Genomic DNA, 24,229 nt, shown 5'->3' on the forward strand with positions numbered 1-24,229 from the left:
ACACTTGAGATAACTATTCTGGCAAGTCACTTTGCAACTTCAATTTGTTCTAAAGTGTTTTCAGTATGCATTGTATTTTTAAATTGCTGTAACCCACGCTCAGACCTCATGGAGAAGGGTGGCTAAGAAACTGAATATATAATAAAATAATAGTAAGAGTTATGAAAAACAGAGGGGACTACCTGGAGTTTCCACACTGACAACTTACAAAATGGATGAATATACAATAGCCAATACTATACAGATTGGGTGGGGATTAACCTACCGCCAACCATCCCAATCAGGGCATATGCTGTGTTTGGTTGTATTTTGCCTGGATATTGTTGGTAAGAAGATCTTGGCGAGATCAGACCAAAGGCCTGTAGTAAAGCATTCTGTTCTCACAGTGGCCAACCAGACATCCATATCACCCATCAACAAGACGCTAGCACAATATAGTAGTCTGCCACTCAAGTTCCTCAGCAACTAAAATTCAGGGTCTTGTGTCCTGCCTCATGAGGCCTAGCAGTTATCTTTCTAGAGATCCTTACTACCTTTAGGAATTTTTAAGTATGGCTACAGTATTTTGCTTTATACAATTAAATCTCTGGAAATGATAGTAACCTTTTAATTTTATTAGCAAATGGAAAATGCGTGGGTGATAACACAAAATATACAAGTTTACTCCAAAATGTTTTCTATATTTTTGCATACCACAGTAATGTTTTGCTGTAGTCAGCCAAAAACTCAGAAATCTGTTTTCAAGCAACAGCTACAGCTGATTAACAAGGAATTTCATTTGCACCCTATCACACTGTACAAATTAATTTATTTTCTCTTCTTTTTTGAAGAATATCTGTTGAATTCATACAGTGCTTCTTCAAAACTGGTTGCTTTTCTCCTTCGAAAAACACATAAGAAAATGCATACCTTTAAAAAAATTAAGGCATTACAGTATTATTTTAAATAGATACCCTTGGTTTTCTAAGCGTTGTCATCAAACTCAGCCACTACACTTACAAAGGGAATAAAAGCTTAGCTTATTGTTACAAGAAAATAGACCATAATAAAGGTACAACTGAGCAACCAGCAGCCAGAAACTATTACTCCAAACAAACAAAATAGCCTCTCAAACTTCTCTCTTTACAGTTCTTTTTCACAGCTTCCAAATCAGCAGCTTATCTTTGTCAGTGAATTATTCTTTCCTCTGCCAGGCAGGAGAGCTACTTGTCTGTGTATACTGCCTGTGTGTTATCTATATATGCATTCCATTTGAATCCAATTTCCTTGCATTACCTCTGCCCAGGTCAGGGATGAATGGCTGTCAAATTCCCTCAGGAATAAAAAGAAAAACCCTTTCTTCCTGAGGCAGCAAGTTTCAATTCACAGAGCACATGGCTAATCTACATATGTGAAGGTCACAGCACTTCAGTCAAGGAGGTTAAGAATGGAACAGCTCACGTAAGGGGCTGTCTTAAACATCTTGGCATGGCGCCCAACAACTGAGATTGTTGAAAAGCAATAGATAGCTTCTGGCAGCACCAAGAGTAAAAATATTTTGATCATGTGATGCCATGCAAGCAAACCACTTTGCTTCATGTGAGAAACTTTTACAGACACTAATACATACCACATTTTGAATCAACTCCAGGCACCAGCCTCCCCTCCCCCATGCTTAGTAACTGAGCTGAGGGGGGGAAAATAGAAACACTAAAATGACTTCAGTGGAGGCTGATAATTTCCCAAGTTAAAAAGAAATTAATCTTACAAGCAAACCCAGGGATATAAATAACAGTTAACTATAAACATCACTACAAATATCACCCTAACGGAACTCAAACTGTTTGTGCCACTGAAGTCAATTATCTTCATTTATTTAAAGGGACTGCAAAATAAAATTAACTCTGTCCACCATAATAATTCCTCATTGTATGAACTCTGCTGAGGTTCTCAGCTCTAATGCCAGATACATTTCATTTTCATATTGTACAGTTAAGGCTAGCAGTTTCACATACAAATTAGCTTGCACAGCCTGCTGCTTCCATGAAATATGCAAGTGGTCACTTTTAGTGTTTGTTCTCCACACCCAGACTGGAAAAATCTATATGCCTGGTTGTCCAGGTGCCTAAAAATTTGATGCTGGTGCATAAGGAATATTTTTACACCACCATTATCCCCTTGCAGGGTTTTTATTTTGCTGAGTAGGACAGAATGAAAAGAACCCTAGCTGGGAGGGGATGCTAGTAGTTGTAAGGATCACACATTAAATGGAATAGGAATACGTTAATTAGACAAAACAGCACATTTCAAGTCCAAGACATAGGAAACAAAGCCAGAAAATTCTGAAAATGCAGGTCACCAAAAAACTTTTATTTCATTTGAAAATTAAGGGAATGGTAACTACATCAGGTGTTTTCTCAGTACCACAGTTATAAATAAAACCTAACCACCTATTCAACTGAAGAAAACTGTTTTACAAGGAACTGAAGGTAAGAAATCAGCACCAAGTTTACTGGCCCAGGTACTGTATGCTTAGTACTGAGCACAAATCATGATTGCACCTTATCATAAACCATGCTATTAACCCAATATTGAAATTGCATTATTACAACACTGCAAGCACATCTCCTGAATTTGGATGCTATGCCAAACTGCGAAGAGTCCAGTCTCCCAAATACCCCTTTTTTCCAGCCTATCTTTTCGCCTCTCACAATATGCAATTACATATGCCTGGAAGCGAAAGGAAAGCCCAATGCTGTAAAGAAAAATATTGCATAGGAACCTGGAATGTAAGAACCATGAACCTGGGTAAGTTGGATGTGGTCAAAAGTGAGATGGCAAGAATAAATATTGACATCCTGGGCATCAGTGAACTAAAATGGACAGGAATGGGCGAATTCAGTTCGGATGACCATCACATCTACTACTGTGGGCAAGAATCCCGCAAAAGAAATGGAGTGGCCATCGTAGTCAACAAAAGAGTGTCAAAAGCTGTACTGGGATGCAATCTCAAAAATGATAGAATGATCTCGATACGAATCCAAGGCAGACCTTTTAACATCACAGTAATTCAAGTTTATGCACCAACTACTGGTGCTGAAGAAACTGAAATCGACCAATTCTATGAAGGCTTACAACACCTTATAGAAATGACACCAAAGAAGGGTGTTCTTCTCATTATAGGGGATTGGAATGCTAAAGTAGGGAGTCAGGAGATAAAAGGAACAACTGGCAAGTTTGGCCTTGGAGTTCAAAACGAAGCAGGGCAAAGGCTAATAGAGTTCTGCCAAGAGAACAAGCTGGTCATCACAAACACTCTTTTCCAACAACACAAGAGACGACTCTACACATGGACATCACCAGATGGGCAGCATCGAAATCAGATTGATTATATTCTCTGCAGTCAGAGATGGAGAAGCTCTATACAGTCAGCAAAAACAAGACCTGGAGTTGACTGTGGCTCAGATCATCAGCTTCTTATAGCAAAATTCAAGCTTAAACTGAAGAAAGTAGGAAAAACCACTGGGCCGGTAAGATACAATCTAAGTCAAATCCCTTATGAATACACAGTGGAAGTGAGGAACAGGTTTAAGGATTTAGATTTGGTGGACAGAGTGCCTGAAGAACTATGGATGGAGGCTCGTAACATTATACAGGAGGCAGCAACTAAAACCATCCTAATGAAAAGGAAATGCAAGAAAGCAAAGTGGCTGTCCAACGAGGCCTTACAAATAGCGGGGGAGAGAAGGCAAGCAAAATGCGAGGGAGATAGTGAAAGATACAGGAAATTGAACGCAGATTTCCAAAAAATAGCAAGGAGAGACAAGAAGGCCTTCTTAAACGAGCAATGCAAAGAAATAGAGGAAAACAATAGAATGGGAAAAACCAGAGATCTGTTCAAGAAAATTGGAGATTTGAAAGGAACACTTCGTACAAAGATTTCCATAATAAAAGACAAAAGTGGAAAGGACCTAAAAGAAGCAGAAGACATCAAGAAGAGGTGGCAAGAATACACAGAGGAACTATACCAGAAAGAAATGGATGTCTTGTATACCCCATGTAGTGTGGTTGCTGACCTTGAGCCAGACATCCTGGAGAGTGAAGTCAAATGGGCCTTAGAAAGCACTGCTAATAACAAGGCCAGTGGAAGTGATGGTATTCCAGCTGAACTATTTAAAATTTTAAAAGATGATGCTGTTAAAGTGCTACACTCAATATGCCAGCAAATTTGGAAAACTCAGCAGTGGCCAGAGGATTGGAGAAGATCAGTCTATGCAAAAGCCTTTGACTGTGTCGACCACAGCAAACTATGGCAAGTTCTTAAAGAAATGGGAGTGCCTGATCACCTCATCTGTCTCCTGAGAAATCTCTATGAGGGACAAGAAGCTACAGTTAGAACTGGATATGGAACAACTGTTAGGTTCAAAATTTGGAAAGGAGTACAGCAAGGCTGTATATTGTCTCCCTGCTTATTTAACTTATATGCAGAATTCATCATGCGAAAGGCTGGCCTGGATGAATCCCAAGACGGAATTAAGATTGCCGGAAGAAATATCAACAACCTCAGATATGCAGATGACACAACCTTGATGGTAGAAAGTGAGGAGGAATTAAAGAACCTTTTAATGAGGGTGAAAGAGGAGAGCGCAAAATATGGTCTGAAGCTCAACATCAAAAAAACGAAGATCATGGCCACTGGTCCCATCACCTCCTGGCAAATAGAAGGGGAAGAAATGGAGGCAGTGAGAGATTTTACTTTCATGAGCTCCATGATCACTGCAGATGGTGACAGCAGTCACGAAATTAAAAGACGCTTGCTCCTTGGGAGAAAGGCGATGGCTAACCTAGACAACATCTTAAAAAGCAGAGACATCACCTTGCCAACAAAGGTTTGTATAGTAAAAGCCATGGTTTTCCCAGTAGTGATGTATGGAAGTGAGAGCTGGACCATAAAGAAGGCTGATCGCCGAAGAATTGATGCTTTTGAACATATGGTGCTGGAGGAGACTCTTGAGAGTCCCATGGACTGCAAGAAGATCAAACGTATCCATTCTTAAGGAAATCAGCCCTGAGTGCTCACTGGAAGGACAGACCGTGAGGCTGAGGCTCCAATACTTTGGCCACCTCATGAGAAGAGAAGACTCCCTGGAAAAGACCCTGATGTTGGGAAAGATTGAGGGCACAAGAAGAAGGGGATGACAGAGGACAAGATGGTTAGACAGCGTTCTCGAAGCCACAAACATGAGCCTGACCAAACTGCGGGAGGCAGTGGAAGATAGGAGTGCCTGGCGTGCTCTGGTCCATGGGGTCACGAAGAGTCGGACACGACTAAACGACTAAACAATAACAATACTCAGCAAATATATACTACAATCACAGATCTAGTAAAATTATTTTTACTCACAAGTAAGTTCCACTTTGCTCAATGGGACTCACTCCTAGGTAAGCATACATAGGATTGAAACCCTAAAGGGGAATACTGAAGTTCATATGCTATTTCCCCTGGAAAAACTGTGCACACCTAAAGATTATAGGGTTAGATTTCTCAATTAATAGTATTTTTCATCATATATGTTCCTATGCCATTTCAACAAACTCACTGACTCATAAGTACAATTCATACAGCTCTGGTATTCTGAACTTTCATCACATAAATTAGTCTCTCATTTCATTCTGGAAATTAAAATTGACAAAAAATGGATTTCAGTCAGGAACTGTCTGGAGTAGATATGGACCTGCACTACAAAATCATACTTTGAAAGGTTTCTTTCTAGCCAAAAGATTTATTCTAACGACTCTTGTCACTCAAATAATCAAATCTGCTTTAAAGACTTTTCTGTACCTATGAAACACAACTGCAAACAATTGGGCCCATTCCTATTTTGCAAGATATTTCAAGGCTAGCATTGTCAGAAAAGATCAAATTGTAATTTAGATCAACATCAAGCTAGACGAAGTTTTAGATGAAATAAATATTTATTATGAAATCATTTAACTTCTGTGTGCAAAAGCAAGACCGAGTCATGTTTTAGTATGCAAAATATAGTAGATTTACTTGTGTAAGTAAGCTATGGAGCCACAGCACTAGGAAGAAAAATACCTTGCATGACATTCAGGAAAACTGAAGTAGAAACAAGCTATTTAGCAATGCAGTCTTAGACCATAAGGCCAAACATTTTACATTTCCTCAATGTTAAACAAAGTATCACGAGAGACGAGAAGAAAATTCCACTGAAAATACCTGTTAAAAAAGATTCTCAAAAAATTTAAGTGCGTTGTTTTGGAGAAACAATTGGCTTAAACCCTTTCATTGCCAATAAGAGACATAATCGGTTTGCCATTGCAATCAATAAGACTTAGGTTTACCTAATTGCAAAATGCAGCTATTCATTAGTTTCCTCTACAACTAATTAATTTATCTGAACAGTCATTATATTAAAAAATTCCCAATCTGATATCCTATCATACTATCACAAAACTCAAGCTGAACAGAAAAGGTGTAAAAAAAACAGCTGCTATGAAATACAGAAGACGGTGGATCTAACTCATAAAGCTCAGATAAGGAAGTCTAGTAATTGATAGAGGGATTGATTTGGCTTTGTATCTTTCTACAATCCCTTGTTTATTAATTCTCAGTTGTTCTGTCGTTATTAAGAAGGCAGAGGAATCAACAAAACTAAGGCTGAAATCCTAACCATGTTTACTCAGATGAACATTCCACTTAATCCAAGAGGTTTACCCCAGGGTATGTAGAGTTAGGACTGTAGGCTAAGTAATATAATACTGGGTGCAAGTGTCTTCACGACATATTTATCCAGCCTATAAAACTGAGTAGCAGCCTCAGTCCTTCTAGAAATTAGATAATAGATATATATGGACAGTAAGCCTATACATAATGGATCATTTTTTAAAGAGAAAGCAGATGTAGATCACAAAATCCAGAATTCACATACTTAAACGGAAGTTCTAAATATTGAGAGGAAAGGGAGAGGGTAAATAAGTTATGTCCATAAAATAAGTAAAATTCTAGTAAAAAGCACATCAAATACAAGAGAAAATAGGATGTTATTTAAACTATGTTAGATACTATTTTTTCCTTCTTGAAATATTACTTTTTCTTCACATATCATAGAATTTCTCTATTTCACCAAAACTACAGAAAAGTGTTTGTTATAAACCATTTCCTCTTTTTTATTATTTATTAAAGGAGATGTGACCAAAACCATCATATAAACTACCCAATTATCATACTATAATATAAAAATGCAATAACTTCACATTACAGAATACCTGTTTTATTTTTAGAAGTGCTGTAGATATTGCATACTGAAAACAGTTTTACACTATAATTTAAATAATGTTATCCAACTTTTTGTCCATTATATAAATTACAAAACAACATATATTCTGACTTGCAATCCCACAGAGCACAATTTCTATTACGGTCCTCTTAACACTAATCAGGACTTTATATGGCAAAAATTATCTTCTGCCAAGCCAACTGAATGTTCATCGTGGGAGATGAACAAGGCAAATACAGGTATCATTCTTATTTTAACTATGGTTCTAATGCTTGTTTGTTCATTGATTTATCTACACCTCTTGCCAAACCAAAATTTCTAGTCTGATCTTCCCTTAAAACAGTAATGTGGCATTCAATATCCACCGTCTTTTACACTTTTTCATCTTGTTAAGATTATCTGAAATGCTCCATTTTGTAATTGAATCTAAAATAGTTCTAAGTATCAAATTAAGCCCTCAGACATGCATGTGGAATATAGTTTTAACAGTATTTTGCATCAGCTGACACCCTTGCACAGGTGTCGCTGAATGTGTAATCTGGAAAAAAGATATATACGCATTTAGTATTATAGGATTATTTCAAATTTGAGACGATTATCCAAACATACAGAACATATATCTAGCTTTGCATGACCATTTTTATTTTTTGCATGTCAAATGTGAGCAAAATAAATGTACTCTCATAAAAAACACACTACACTGAAATCATGCTGTGCTCAGAAACTGTCCCTGTTTAATCTGTCAATTCTCTTAACAATTATATAGGAACATCTGATGATGCGTCAGAAAAAGTGGACTCAAGTCCACTAAAGCTTATGTCACAGCAGCCTTTTAAAGTGCCATTAAAACACATTGTTGTTTTTGCTGCAACTGACTAACAGCTACTGCTTTGGAAGTTTTAAGCGTGAAGAGTATTTCAATTTAGAAATATTTTTTCAAGTATTGCAATGGGCCCCAAGTTAAGCTGCAACATAATTACCTGGGGATGTTAACATAATGTCATGTTTTACAGTGCTTGGTATAACATGTCTCCATGTATTCCCCCATCCAAACTTCTTATCTGGGGGCAAACAAGCAGCAGTTTAGCCCATATGTATAAATCATCTTTAATTTGTGGTTTCAGTAATAGGAATGGTTTGTGGCAGCACTTAAGAGACTTAAATTCAGAATATATATTTATATTTGAACCTGGCTCTAAATTTGTATATAGGTCCTTTACAGATAATTCAACCAGAAATGCATTATATAAATACATGCATATTTCTTTTTAAAGTGCCTCATTTTCACAAACAAGCAGTACTTTTGTAATTACTCATATCTACATTGATACTCCTCATACGTTTCATCTTGAAGGCGGCTGTACAGCCCTGAAAGGTGGCTTACAAAACCTAAATAAATTAAGTAAGCATTCCTATCTGAGCGGTGGGCAACACATGACAACGGCCTACACAATGGAACCCAAATTAATGCTACCCCAATTTTAAAAACAAATTTTAAAGCCACTGAGGCATGTTGGCAAAGTAAACCTGAATTAATTCAAATAGGACCCTAATCATAAAAAAAGCATTTTGGAGCAATGTAAATAGCCCCAAAATTGAAAAATTCATATTTATCATATGACATTATAATCACAATACTGAAATTTATTCCAATGGGTTAGCCTACCACAGCTAAACACTGCTGGGATCTGAAATTCTCAAGCCTTGAGCAGGCACAGCAAGTGAGGTACCACTGCTTTACATATCCACAGAGAATCTTTAGTGCCTCCTAATACATGGCACATTTTAAAACAGCACTAAAATGCAAGGCAATTTTGATGCTTTAACAAGCTTGAGGGGCAGTTATATGAACAAAAACCCCCCACATATAAGACATATACTACATAACTTGCAGCTGATTAACATTTCAGGTCACTCGTCCTGAACTTAACATGCTTAAGTAAGCACAATGAACATGACTAAAAATATTCCAAGTGTCTAGTCACCATCGTACCTAGAGATTTCACAATCACTCCCCAATTTTGTGCTCCCTCCACACCCCACACCCCCAAAAATTGACATGCTTTTTTTCCAGTCATAGCATTAAGAAAATACACACAAGGATTTGAAACAACTATTCATGTTTAAGCTTCATACAAAATTCTAGAACAGTGATCAACCCAATCTACAAAAGTAAAGTAAGTTTTGTGCTTGGGCACAAATCTGATCCTGTATAGGCCCAGAGGTGTTTTTTATCATCATATATCAATTGTCATCTGTATATATGCTATTCCTGTAAACACATTCTAAATAAATAATTGGGGTCATTAGCTGCTTGGTAGGTGGAAAAGAAGGTACCCCTCTGTACTTGGACTTATACCAGATGGAGAACATCCTTGGAAGCAGCACTTTGCACTCCCTGCTGCTGTTGCATGAAGGTCCCAGGGCTGAGGCCTTTGTTTTAATGAAGCATTTTCGTCTAATATGCATGGGTTTACTTTATCCTGTCTAAATACATTTATTAGTTATATCTTTTTCAGAAGGAAAACAAACACAAGATTTAGCCTTGTCTCTAACATTGAAGACAGTGGAAAGCCTGTTCAAAATGAACTAATTTACCACTATTGTTACATGCAGCACTCTTGCATATAAATTCCTACGGAAAACTCAGTATTCCATCATTCTTAGCACACTGCAGCCTGTAGTGTACACACTGATCCCCTCCGTGTTAATAATATAATTAGCAGTAACAAGAGATGCTACTAATTTCTTGGTATTGCTCTTTTACAATATATTCTAGATGGAGAATTATGGTCCCAAACCGACATCTGAAAAGGAGTAATTTTCTCCCATTAGTATACTGATAATCTATAGACATCCAGCTGACATTTATCAGAAAGTCTCCAAATACTGGGTTCTGGTCCCACTATCCTTATTTAAGACAAAGCTCAGACAAAATAGGATGCAGCTGGCATAAACACGAGTTGCAGAGAGGGAAGCAGCTTCTTTAATAGATACACAGTCTCCATAGCAAGAAGAATGCATTTAAAAAATCAACTATTAAACAGATTTTTCTAATAACTAGCCAGTATTTTGTCAAATTAGCTATTCAATGAAAAACATGGTGATAAAAGGAAAGATGTACTATTGCACTTTATGTGCCTATATCTAACGTGAATTATATCCCTGGAATGTGAGCTCTAATGAACTGAGTCATGTGACTTCTGCTGTTCATGCCATACAGTCACAAAACTAGTAAATAATAAAATAATAGTTGATGAGATTTGTGTGTCACTCCTAAATGTATTATCATAGACCTTATTTGCAGGAAGACTAATGCTGCACAGCTGAAGCACACACTTGAGCTGGACTTTATCTGTGTTCCTTCCTTTTTCTGCAATAGGAGATCCCTTTGTAGCTGGCAAGTGCTATGAAAAATAACAACCAAATTTTATTTAAATGGGTTTTTAAAACAAATGAGATAGAATACTTGGTCATGGTAGAATCTATTTCCCCAATTCTCCCCACATATTAAAAACACAAGTAGACACCAATAAGTAATAACATCATAAAGCTTTCAGGTAGTGTATTGTATTCTATCTTCTTTTATTTTACAGGGAAGGTTAAAGTGGTTATGATTAGAATCACCAATTACCTTGTGAACATCTGCACAAATATAGCTATACATTAATATGCACACACATGTGCATTTTTAAACAGATATAGCACACATATATTTGGCTAGGTATTAAACCCAATATACTCACATGAGATGGTAAATATTCTATTCTATTCTATACATTAAGACTATACAGAGTGTTCATCCACAGGAATACAATAGCAAAAGTGTATATTTATACTTTTAAGAATTTTATGTATAATGAAGTAACTGGTTTATTATTTTTTGCCTTCGTTACATTGTTATTTTAAATGAACTACCAGTTTACCTCCATTATCTTCTTAATTACATGTATCAGTTGGAAAGATGTTAAATTGTAATAAACTGGGGGGGGGGATACTAATGATCAATGTTCATCATAAATACTATGTAAAGTATCAACGAAAAGAATGTTGCCAGAATATGTATTATAAATCACATCCTACATAATAGTACCAAACAGATATTTGCTACTACAAGCAGGATATAAACAAGTTAAGTGCAAACTATGTTCATTCCAAGATTCATAAGGACATTATGATTTTGTTTTCATTCCAATAAATAATAAATAATTGTAACACCTATTGGGGCTAAATAAGACACAACAGTAACACGCATCTACAATCCTCCTTGCTATGCCTTTTCTACCTATTAAAGCTATATGTTTTAAATAGTCTATTGTTTAAAACAAAGGAGACAAAGCAAATCTTTTAAAATTGATTATGAGATTACACATACACATCTTCATTACCTAATGGTTTCAACTAACCCTTTTGTCTCAGAAAATTCAAAAGAGTAAAAGATTAACTCGCTAAATTCTTACTTCCCGGTAAAGGAAATAAAAAAAAGGAAGAGAAACGAAAACATTAGAGAAACACACTGTAGACAATAGACAAATATGTTTTCAGTCTGTTCAAGGTTCAAATTATTTTTCTCAGGTTAACCCATCAGTCACTTCTGCAGTCACTGTCTACTCTAGGACATAATCATTTTAAAATGTCTTTTACTCTGAAACCAAGCTTTGAGAGTCCCCAAAGACTGTATGTGGGAATTTATTTCTTCTACCACTGTTCCTGAAAGCATATTCAAATATTTAACAGTCCATAATAACATCATCTTGTTAAGAATGGAAAAGGTCCCCAATAAAACTTAAATATATTGTTACTCCTTTAACATAATTCACTTCCTTAAAAATCAAAGCATAAGCTTGTATTTTATTTTTTATATCAACAGAACTAAATGAAGCATGATGCCTGCTGTTTCTAATCAATGAAATCCAAATGCAAAACAGATTTTTAAAAAATATCTATGGTTTTCTGGATTAAAAAAAAAATATTTTTAAACAAAAAAGTGACAACATTATATATCCTTGGTTAATACAAAAGGTCACATATCTAAAGGTATTGGAGACACAAACCTCATAACAAGTACACAAATAAAGCTAATGCCACTAAATATATATTGCATTAAAAATAAGTAATGTATAATACTATGCAGAATGAGTATGAATGTAGAATACAGTCAAACAAATGCAGATTACAGCATAGATTTTCCACAAGATGTTCTACTACAATTACACTTGTTTAAAAAAAAGCCCTAATGGTTTAAATAAAAAGCAATTGTTAAAAGATTTATCCATGTCATCAAAATAAAGAAAATCTTCAACGTTGATTAACAAGAAAACTACACATAAATTTAAACAGTGAAGATCCAATGATCACCTAAAACATTCTTTATAAAAAAAAGATTGTCTTTTTAACATAACAGTCCCTTGTTTGCTGAATCCTTCTTAACCTCAACTATCAAAAGATGCCTGCCAATTATTTCAGCTTCTTCTAAGAATGCGTAACCTTGCATCTGTGAGCAAAAGTGCTCAGTTATTATTTGTGGCAAGAATTTTTGTGACTGTACTGCTCAGCAATTCTATTTACATCAGCAATGCTAAATGCCCAATGGTGAGAGAGGAGCCAATCAGATGGCAGATTAGATGTCAACTCAGAGGCAGCTGTCTGGAGACTATTACAGCCAGTTTACCTCCACAATTCAAATTCCAAACCTTGCAAAGGAGATCAAGTCACTCTTTAGGCTCAGACTGCCGAGCAAGAAACATCAAGAGTTCTGAGTTATTTCCTATGGTTTTAAAGGTGGCAAAAAGACAACTTTTTACGAACATCGTCCAGACATGATCTGATGCCTACTGAATTGGTAATTCACAGCCTATAACTGATCAGAAATATTGTGTAGCCTCCAGAAACACTAACTGTTGATCTCTTGCAATACTCACGCCTTTTTCGTTAGATTCTCCCCCATCAACCAACCAAGCGTAAAGTTTGCCCGTAAGGGGAGAGCAAACACAGGGAATATCTAATTATAACATTCCACATATTTTTAAACTATTTTTATATTGGTTGTGAGGACATGAGAAACATGCCAAAAGAGAAAGTCATTCGAACAACCAGGATGTGAAGCTCTTTATACTACTGTGGAGCATAGATACAACATATTTACACTGTTTTTGCTCAGTTTCAATATAAAACTATCCAAGCGACACTATTTTCTAATAACCTAAAAGAGAAATAGATCGAGACAGAAAAGGAAAGGAAAGAGAGTGATTTTGCAAGCTCTGCTGGTTATGGCATTGGTTCCTCCCTTTCCCATTCCAAAGTGATTTTCCTCTGGGCCCTGTGTGTTCAGATTTCTAATAAGTCTAGAGTAGGAGCACTGGGTGGGGTACAGTGGGTCTTGTGTATTGTTCAACTATATAAATGAAATGGTCTGATTTTTAGGAGGAAAGTCATCCCCCCTCCCCATGATGTCTTTCTGACCTAATCAGAGTCAGACACTGTGCATTATCCAACCCTGTGAGGGAGGGCAGCAAGGAGTTGAGATGGAGTAGGAGAAAAGTAAATTAGAAAGAAAGTAAAGACAGACACACACAGGCAACTGAAACAACACACTGCTTGCTCTTTTGGGTTCTTATTGTTACCTGGCTCCTGCTGATGGTCTGTCCAGTGTTTCCAGGGCTCATAGCCGGGTGATTTCTTTGTTGTGCTGCTGCCCAGGCTGGGTTTGCACCTCCATACTGGGAACCCATGTCCTTGCCCATGCCTGCTGCTGCTGCCTGCTGGCTTCCTGGGGCGGCTGCTGCTGCTGCTACTCCCTGAGCCTGCTGCTGCTGCTGCGATGGGGCAGCAGTGGGGTTGGCATAATCGGGGTAGCCAGTGCCATAGCTCCTCATCATGGGGCTGGGGGAAGTGAGCAGCTGGTTCAAGGTTGGGGTGGCCCCAGACGGGTGTTGGTTTTGCCCGGAGAACCTTTGGAAGCCCGCAGACCCCGACGCCTTGCCAAGGCTGCCTCCTCCTCCGCCCGGGCCCAGCATCATGCCCTGCTGGTGCTGCCTGGGGGAGTTCAGCACCCCGAAGGCAGACGAGGAGCCCCCATAGCCGCCGCCGCCTCCTCCTCCTCCTCCCGCCGCTGCTGCTGCTGCAGCCGCCGCCGCTCCTGCTCCTCCTCCAGCGTTGCTGCCGCTGCCAGGCCGGCCGTAGGCGCCCGCGTAGTGGTTGTACTGGCTGTTGGCGTAGCCTTCGTGCGAGTTGGGCAGGGGGTCCATGCTGTTGGGGGCCGCCGCGGGGTGCATTAGCCCCATCCCGGGGCTTTGTTGTCCGCCATGTTGATCAAAGCAAGGCCCAGCCCGGCTCGCTGAGGAGGCGCCTCCGCTGCTGCTGCTGCTGCCGCCGCCAGCGCTGCCGTAATAGCTATTAAACTCCGAGACACCCACCGCTGAGGGCCCGCCGCCGCCGCCGCCTCCTCCAGCGCCTCCGCCGCTGCCCGCTCCCTGAGGTGGCGGCGGCGGCTGCCCGCTCAAAGGTCCCAAGCCGGGGTGGTCGTAGCGGCTGCCGAGGTGCTGCTCGCCCATTTTGTCCGGCGGCGTCGCCGCCTCTTCGTCGCCGCCGCCTTTATTCGCCAAGGGCTGGGACTGTGGCCGGCTCTGGGGCTCGGCCTGTCCCCCTAAGCCGCTGTCTTTTCCTCCATGTTGCTGCTCCATGTCTGCGCTGCTGGGCTGAGCAGCGCCGCCACCGCCGCCGCCGTTGTTGTTGCTGCCGCCGCCGCAGCCGCCGTTGTTGTTATTCTGCATCGGATGGTGCTGAGGCGGCGGCTGTTGCTGGAATTGATTTAGCTGTTGGTGTGGAAGTGCATGGTGGTGGTGGTGGTGGTGGTGGTGAGCATGGGGGTGCTGGACATGGAGGTGAGCTGGGTGCTGGTGCTGGGCATGGGGGTGGTGGGAAGGTGCGGCGGTGGCGGCGGCGGCAGGGTGATCGCCTCCGACGCTTTTCAACTTGTGGTTGGGGAGCAGCCCTGTCTCCATAGCCGGGGTAGAAGAAGAAGAAGAGGAGGAAGGTAAACCCGACGAGCTTCCAGCTTCTTTCAGAACCGATTCCGAGGAAGAACCGCTGTTGTTATTACCGGTGGCGGCGGCAGAAGTTGCATTATTGGCCATGTTCAGTTCATTATGGTGGTGGAGGAGATGGTGGTCTACATTATTCAAGCCGCCGCCGCTGCTGCTGCTGTTAGTCCCATCTACGACCCCCAAGAGGGAGCCCGGTCCAGCAGCTCCTGCGGTGCCTGCCACAGGACCCCCAGAGTTGAGATCCTGGCTTAAGTTGCCCGGCAAACTCGGGGTTTTGCCTTTCTTGTTCGCACCCGCCGGAGCCGCTGCTACTTGCGCGGCCATGATCATTGCAACATTGCAAGGAGGTGGGGGAGAGAAATCAATTAATTCCCCTCCAGGCTGGAAAAAAATGGGCAAAACAAATGGGGGTGGGGAGGGGGAAACCCCCCAAAAGCCCCACAATTCAGGAAACGAACGATTTAACAAAAAAGCCTGCTGATCATTCCCTCCGCGCGCGCGCGCACACACAACACGATTTTTTTTTTAATGACCGAAACTCCCCTCCCCAAGTCCTTGATGGAGATTAGAAATGGTAAGAATGCCTTACGGTCTGTGCCTGTTCCTGCTGTGTGATTTCATGTTGAAAGTTTTTTGTTCAGGTTTAAATGAAACTTTTTTCTTTTCCTCTCTAACCCGGATATGGGTAAATACACGTCTGGCTGAGCCTATCTGGCCCAGCATGGCATGAGAGAGCGAGAGAAGGAGAGGGGGAGAGAGAGAGAGGGAGAGAGCTCTAACAACTATTATCCACTTCTCTCTGATTACTCCAGCGCACATGGAAAACGCGGACTGGAGTTTCCTTCCGCCTTCTGCTGCAGCTCTAGTGGCGATGGTAACATGCAAGAAAGAGGAGACGCACACTTCACAGCCTCTCTTCATCAGCCTCGAAAAACAGGGCAGCTGGCACAGAGCTTTGCAAAAAAAAAAAAAAAGCAAAAGCGTGGTGGGGGACGAATGCTGCCTTCTCCTGCTTTGTATTTTCTCGCTAAGGCGGGGGGACTATTAAATCAAAGGTACCCCATTGCAGTAAGGGCTGCTGTCTTCTAAAAAGAACACACACTTATTAGCTCCCCTCCCCCCCAAATCAATTTAATAAACTAAATTTGCCTCTGATGTAATTCTGCATGTTTGTTTGGTTTCTAAAAGTGGACTGGATTAAAGTGTTTAACGGGCATCTACATAAATAAGTGCATATGATCAAACTTAGAAAGCTCTATACAGCTACCTGGGCATGCACAATATAGGGTAAATATGTGATATGAAGGCATTTCTAATTGTGCATGCAATATCTAATAGTCCTAATTGGAACTTTGCGTGCTAATTTGCATCAAAAACTAGATCCAGCCTACTTTCACATGTGGGTTTTCCTTGCTGGGTCAGGGATAATATATTTGATGGGACACTTGTTTCAGAATAAAAGTTATTCTGATTTCTTCAAAAATAAAATCATTTTTATTAGATTTTATAATTAATGTAATTTGACCTGAGATCACTTGACAAAGGGCGAGTTAAAATTAGATAAAGAAATATGTCAGTAAGGTAAATATTTGCTCTTAATTGTTTTTGCACAACCCTGGTAAGTGAGGCTTTGGGGGAAGCAGCTTCCCCTTTCACCTCAGCTGGAAAATCAGAATGGGCCACCACTGAATGGAGCCACTATGGTAGCTTCCCAGCAGGTGGGTAACTGGAGGTTGGGGAGGAGCAAAGTGGTATGGGAAGTTGGTGCAGTGGAAACGCACCAGCCATCTCTGCCAGTACAATTGCACTGCAGCCTTCTGACTCTCCCTGCCAGTAAGCCACAGCAATCCATCTGGCAGGAAGCTGGCATTGCAATTCTGCTCCAGCCAGCAAGCCATTGCACTGTATTTTTCTACTGTAGACTTGTAGGTGCTGCCCCACCCCCCTTGTCAGGACTGGTGGCATTGTCAAAAACAATCTGTATAAATCTCTCTGTATAGTAAATAATGTCAGTATTTAGTTGGAAATAAATTCACTGATACAGCAGACTGTGTCCATCTAAATATGTCCATAGTTGTTACTTACAACTAATCCTAGGCATTTCAGAATAAGTCATTGGGCCTTGCTTCTGAGGATTGTGTTGTAAAAGTCCCCCCACAAAGAATAACATGTTATCATGTTAGATTAAAGGCTCAAACCACCAAGTAGGACTGCCATGCAGTGTGACCTCCTTTGTTGTTGTTGTTTAGTCGTTTAGTCATGTCCGACTCTTTGTGACCCCATGGACCAGAGCACGCCAGGCACTCCTGTCTTCCACTGCCTCCCGCAGTTTGGTCAGACTCATGTTAGTAGCTTCGAGAACACTGTCCAGCCATCTTGCCCTCTGTCGTCCCCTTCTCCTTGTGCCCTCCATCTTTCCCAGCATCAGGGTCTTTTCCAGGGAGTCTTCTCTTCTCATGAGGTGGTCAAAGTATTGGAGCCTCAGCTTCAGGATCTGTCCTTCCAGTGAGCACTCAGGGCTGATTTCCTTAAGAATGGATAGGTTTGATCTTCTTGCAGTCCATGGGACTCTCAAGAGTCTCCTCCAGCACCATAATTCAAAAGCATCAATTCTTCGGCGATCAGCCTTCTTTATGGTCCAGCTCTCACTTCCATACATCACTACTGGGAAAACCATAGCTTTAACTATACAGACCTGACACAAATGGAATTTATATAAAAGTAGTGGCTGGTGATTTGAAACTAGCAAAACTAACAAAATCATCTGTACTGATCTATTTAAAATATATTTTGATTATTGGTCGCCAACCTTTTTGAACCTGTGGGACACACAAAGATTCATGTTTGTCCAAGGAGTCCGAATAAAAGCATGGTCTTGCATAGCATGACTTAATAAGCCCCCTGCCCCCCAAAAGCCCTATCAAAATAACCCAGTGGTAGACAATAGAGTAAAATCATAGATCCAGTACTTGGCAGCACAACAAAACATTGTTTCAAGGCACAGCTTTTCTAAAATCTTAATGGTTTTTACATGGGATGGCAACAAAACCAATAAATCATAGAATAATGGATAAAGGTGACTTATGATTTGAGGGTGGGTGTTAGATATCTTGAAAAATTATATGGCTATCTAAGGATCGTTGTCTCATTTCCATGTTTTTGCACAATGGCAGCCTTGGGAAGCACCAGATCCCACCATTTTTACAATTTAGCCTGTGGAGGCAATTTAGTCTGGTTGTGAAGGAAACCCCCAAAAACATGCAATTTCAAGAGGATCCATTTTACTAGCTCTGTTTTGTGTGCATGCATCCCCCCCCCCCTTGGCATTCTCCATTTTCTCTCTGTATGGAAGTCTAATCTCCATTTTCTCTCTTGTATATCCTACCCACCCACCTCATTCAACTCTATTCCCGACATTCCCTCTCATTCTTTGGTTGCTCTGCTTTCTGTTCAGCTACACAGTTCTGAGCCTTGGAAAAGCACATAGGGCGGTACTCAACTAAGTTTTACTTAAGAGCAGACCCACTGGAATTGATGAACATGAGAAAGTTAGATCCATTAATTTCAGTGAGTTTACTCTGAGTACAGTCTTAGTTGAATATGACCCATAGAGCTGGAAGAGGAAGTGGGGAAAGTGTCACACTTCTCACTTCCTCCTTCAGCAATACAGACTTTGGCGAGGGTGGGACAGGGAAGGAAGCATCCTCACCACTTCATGGTGAGGGGGACAGTGAGGGGCAGCTCAGAGGATTTGGGGTCACTGGCACAGGCGTACACAGACTGCCTTACATCCTTGGCAAGGAGCTGTATCAGCGTGGAACTCTATTGATGCCCTGCTCAGCCTCGCAGAGCAGCAGAGGAGCCAGAGCGGAAAGGCACGATTTTTGCACCCCTCTGGGCTTGCACTCTTGGTAGGGACCAACCTAACCAACCCCTAGCTATGCCCTGGTCACTGGATAAGTCTTCAAGCCCATGTGCACCACTTAAACGGCTTCAGAGTTAATTAATACATTGATTTAAAAGCAAAATCAGGTAGCTGATAAAGTAAAAAGCATTGGTTGACTGGCATTCCTTTAAAATTTGATTACCATTGTCTAACCAATAGAATATCTTTATTTTCAAAAGTATGTGAGGCTTCCCATGAGCATCTGGTTGGCCAGTGTGAGAATAGGATGCTGGACTAGATGGGCCAGTGGTCTGATCCAGTGGAGCCAGTCTTATGTTCTTAGCTTCTTAATTTCACGAGTGCTGCTGCTACTTGGTAATAGTTACTGCCATTTGTCTGTATGCAAATATTTGCATTTACACTGTTCAAGAGACATCTAAAATCATCAAAGTATGGCAAAACAACAATAACAACTAAGGAAGTGAGAAAAGTCCTAACACAATATTGATCATAAATTTTAAAAATACATTAAAGGTAAAGGTACCCCTGCCCGTACGGGCCAGTCTTGCCAGACTCTAGGGTTGTGCGCCCATCTCACTCAAAGAGGCCAAGGGCCAGCGCTGTCCGAAGACACTTCCGGGTCACGTGGCCAGCGTGACGAAGCTGCTCTGGCGAGCCAGAGCCGCACACGGAAACGCCGTTTACCTTCCCGCTAGTAAGCGGTCCCTATTTATCTACTTGCACCCGGGGGTGCTTTCGAACTGCTAGGTTGGCAGGCGCTGGGACCGAACAGCGGGAGCGCGCCCCGCCGCGGGGATTCGAACCGCCGACCTGACGATCGGCAAGCCCTAGGCACTGAGGCTTTAACCCACAGTGCCACCCGCGTCCCTTAAAAAAAAAAAAAACATTGGTAACCTATAATTATATTTTTTCATGAATAACTCATTATTTAAGGTCCCAGTATCTATCTTTGTCAGTAACACACTCCTGTCAAGTAACAAAACATTGTATACAGTTTTGCTGATTACATCATTTTTAGAAGCATGATGTGTGCTAATTTTGTGGCCAGCAGCCTGTGGCAGCCGCATTTCTGCAGTTGCCACAGTGTCCAGCTGTCTCAAAGTCCTAATAATCATTTGCATTAATGATGCCTTTAATAAAGTTATTACATATGGGGCTGTTTTCAACATGTTCTATTAATTTGTATGCACAGCAAGGATTTCCTGAAGAGAGTAAAACATTTTCAGCACTACCGTTACGTCCCTAAACAATCAAATCACATCTGCTGTATGTAAAGCATAGTAGATAATCCAAAGAATTACTACTTGCAGTGTTGTTAAATAATTAGTCATAGAAATTACTTGCATTTATATATTATCATGCTGCCACTAGTGGCATTAACAAATTAAGATATGTTTTAAGGCAATCAATATGCACTTTACAAAGAAATACCTAAAGCTCCAAATCCAAATCCACTGCCAGCGAAAGGAAAGGAGTGTCATTCACATAAAATGAAGCAACACATCAGACAATCTCACTCAAAATATTTATGCTATTTTCCCACTATCATAAACTTTATCATGATTGAAATAATGATTTCATTTATATGTTTTCTTAATTTGTATATGACCATATCCTGAATAATGATAGCAGATGTAGGCTGGATTGTGCCCATAATGTCCCTTTGAAGTTTTTAACTATGTACTGTACTCTGATTACAATCCAGCAAAAGTTAACAACTAAATAAGTGGAAGTTATTATAATGTCTAAATTCCATTCCACTGCTTTCTATGGAGTATTTCTTGTTACTGACTTTTGCTGGATTGTGCCTTTAATTTTCCAATGTCTCTGTATCCTTCCACTACATGCTAAAAGCCCTTATATTACATTTTTGTTTCTGTGTTGCAAAAAGCAAACTGTTATATAGTTAGAAACTGATAGAGTTGGGGAGCGGGGAACAGTAAGTAATTCTAGTAGGGAAATCAGGTGCATACCCAAGGGTCATTATAGTCTGTAACAACAACAAATTGCAATTCTATGCAAACTCTTAGAAAGGGTGTATATATCATCTTTGTAGAAGAAAGAATAACAGAACCGTAAGATGAATTCATGCCAAGCGATCCATCAGCTTTTGCCAAGAGAATACTACATCTTTGTTATTGAGCCTTTTTGACATTTTCTCCTAGATTTTCTCCTTTTTTATATTCAAACACTCACTAATTATACGCATTAAACCTCATAAGTTGATTTTGAACTCTTTCAAATGCAAATAGAGAGAGAGATGTCTAGTTGTATATATTTATGTATGTGTACATTCTAAAATAAAGTATAAACTCAATTACACATTTATTCTTTTATATATTTATACTTAAACTGAAATGTGTCATTTAAAAATCCTGATAAGATACATTGATCATAACTCACAGAAGGATTACAATATTTTCTCACTTTTCAGCTAGTTTTATACACGATTATAAGATGTGGGGTACTTATATAATTTTTGAATGCACATGATTTAAAAGGTCAGGGGGGCAGTTTTAATGGAAAGGTGCTAGCCAGTTTGGTTCCAACTATCTCAGGATCAAAGCTAACAACCGAAGGCTATGTAATAGGGGTCCACTGCACAATTAAGTCAGCCTGGTATAACAGACAACACACACTAGTTTTCCTCCCCAATGGCAGATGCCACACCCTCAAGCAGACAGAAGGCGTTACAGACTCTGCAAGCAGTGCATCAAACACAACAACTATAATTCATTGTTACTGCAAGTTGCAATTCATGCTGAATTTCCTTAGCTTAGATTATGAGCAGCAGCATAAGCTAAACTTTGTATGTTTGTGCACCTATTAATACGATACCATTTACCATTTCATCCTTTGTCTCCCATTCCAGCAGTGGTTTTTAAACTTTAGATACAAATGCCTGAATGTCTTGCTTGTGGGTTTCCTGGTATAATCTATCTTGTCGCTGAGAGGAAAATCATATTGGATCAGATCAAGAGTAGAGAACAGGATCTAACTGATGGGCTGGATCCTGACTACACCCGCCATTTGTGAGCCATTTTGACAGGTGGGCAGGGCTGCCCACATCTCAACCACATGACATCACAATGACATCAGGTGACTCAAAGGAAATGAACAACAACAACAACAAAAACCTTTTACAGCACAGTTTGAGAGAGAGAGAGAGAGAGAGAGAGAGAGACAGAGAGAGAGAGGTAATTTTACATACCAAGGAGAAGGCCAACTTTCTTCTCAATAAGTGAGCTTTATATATCAAAGCTCTTGTGCTGGCTTTTGTGAACAAGATATTCCTTATGTGCTTTTTGGGGTACAAGTATGAGAGGACTCTAGAATCATAGAGTTGGAAGGAATCCTGAGGATCATCTAGTCCAACCCCCTGCAATGCAGGAATATGTGGCTGCCCCTTATGGGGATCGAACCTGCAACCCTGGTGTTACTTTGTTTCTTTTCTTTTCTTTTTACAATTCAGGTCAGTTCTTAGCAAATTTGATGTTAAGCCTACTTCTGTTAGATGACCTTTTTTATCTGAGCAAATCTTATTTCTTAATGAATCTCAGAACATTGCAGGGATGACTGTACAAAGCCATTGCTTTTTCTTTATTGCCCACTAAAGAAACATTTATGATTAACCAGAAAAAGAGAACTAGATCATTCTCTTCAGCTGGAGGCACTGGCCTCTGTAATGTCCTCCCTTCATGTATGGCCTGTTTCAACTAAACTGTTAGAATTGCAATATAAAAATTCTATATCAATGGCAGTAACCATTTATGAAGATGAGCCAGATTGCAAGTCATTGCTCAGGTGGATTTTAGAGAAACTCTTATCAGCAATAGTGTTTTTCACATATACTGCAGGGCATGCTGTAATATTATCCCTTCAAAAGGTCGCTTATGTAGAAGATTGAGAAAATTATGACTTTTCTAGGAACAAGTGGTGGAAGATTGTTCTTGATAGGGATACCTGGATTTTGAGGTATACCTGGATAACTAGAAATAGACTGGGGCTATCGACTAATTAAAAGGCTGAAAATAGGAGAAGAGAAACAATGATTTTGTATAAGGCCATCCAGTGGCTGAGTGCTAAATTTTGTGGGCTTCCATCTCATACATAGCTCATTCTCATGGTCTGTCTGCTATACCAACATCTCTGCTATGAAATGTGCAACAGCCTACCTGTGTCAAAATAAAACACACACTTCTTAATGGGAAATGTTATAGCCGATTACCAGATCTAAGATACAGGAAGTGAAATGTCTGAAAATTCAGGAAAGAAAATGTTGAAGTAAATAAAATTCAGCATTATATAAATACATCTGCTGTTGTCCCTTTCGTAAGCCTAATATATTTTACAAGAAGAATAGGGAAATCAACAAAAATACTCTCTGTGTGAAATGCACTGTAAAAATATGATCGATAGTACCCTTGAGTTTGCAAAACGCCATCTTGTGGCTGACTTGTCCAACCGCACACTATGTTCTCGTGAGGTAATCATTGAAGGGCATGTTGGGAGTAGCAGCCATGTCTTGAAGCAGGCAAATAGAAGAAAAAGAGAATAAAAGATTTTGACTACATACTGCTACTTGGCTTTTATCCCAGCAAGCATATCTTCCTACAATTAGTACATTGATCTATTTTAAAATAACAGCGATAGTTTGCTTTGTTTTCTCTCTGCTGTGGCCCACTCTTTTCCTGGCTTCCATTTTTATCGGTTAGTGCTTTCAGTACCTTTTTATTTTCCAGTTGTAGTGCCAAGCATTCCATAAATATTTTTCCTTAGCAATAGGGAGATACGGCAGCTTAGTTACTTATTGTAGAGAAAGATTCCTTCATGTATGACTCGTCATATTCACAACGGGGAGCACTACTTATATACAGAAACCAGTAAATGGTCTAAAATAAAATATGTTTAAGGGCCCTATGAATTCATAGTAAGCAAAAGGTTGGTAAGTGAGAACAAAACAGGGAGGACCAAAAGGCTCAGTCCAATTGCTATAG

The 24,229-nt window shown here is 40.0% G+C and overlaps 1 protein-coding gene across 15 annotated transcripts in view; it reads right to left on the reverse strand.

The window, feature by feature from the left end:
* ARID1B (AT-rich interaction domain 1B) overlaps window positions 1–18,726 on the reverse strand; it is a 345,246-nt gene extending 326,520 nt beyond the window's left edge. For 14 of the 15 annotated variants that reach the window (XM_083433947.1, XM_083433944.1, XM_083433957.1 and 11 more), the window contains exon 1: window positions 13,904–18,726. In XM_083433947.1, the coding sequence (XP_083290073.1) occupies window positions 13,904–15,655 (1,752 nt within the window). In that variant the 5' untranslated portion in view covers window positions 15,656–18,726. The remainder of the gene's footprint in view (window positions 1–13,903) is intronic. The other variant, XM_083433948.1, reaches the window with a different exon arrangement.
* Between the last annotated feature and the right edge of the window lie 5,503 nt (window positions 18,727–24,229).

This window comes from Podarcis tiliguerta (genome assembly GCF_965153285.1).
Source record: "Podarcis tiliguerta genome assembly, chromosome: 3".
Taxonomy (NCBI): Eukaryota; Metazoa; Chordata; class Lepidosauria; order Squamata; family Lacertidae; genus Podarcis; species Podarcis tiliguerta.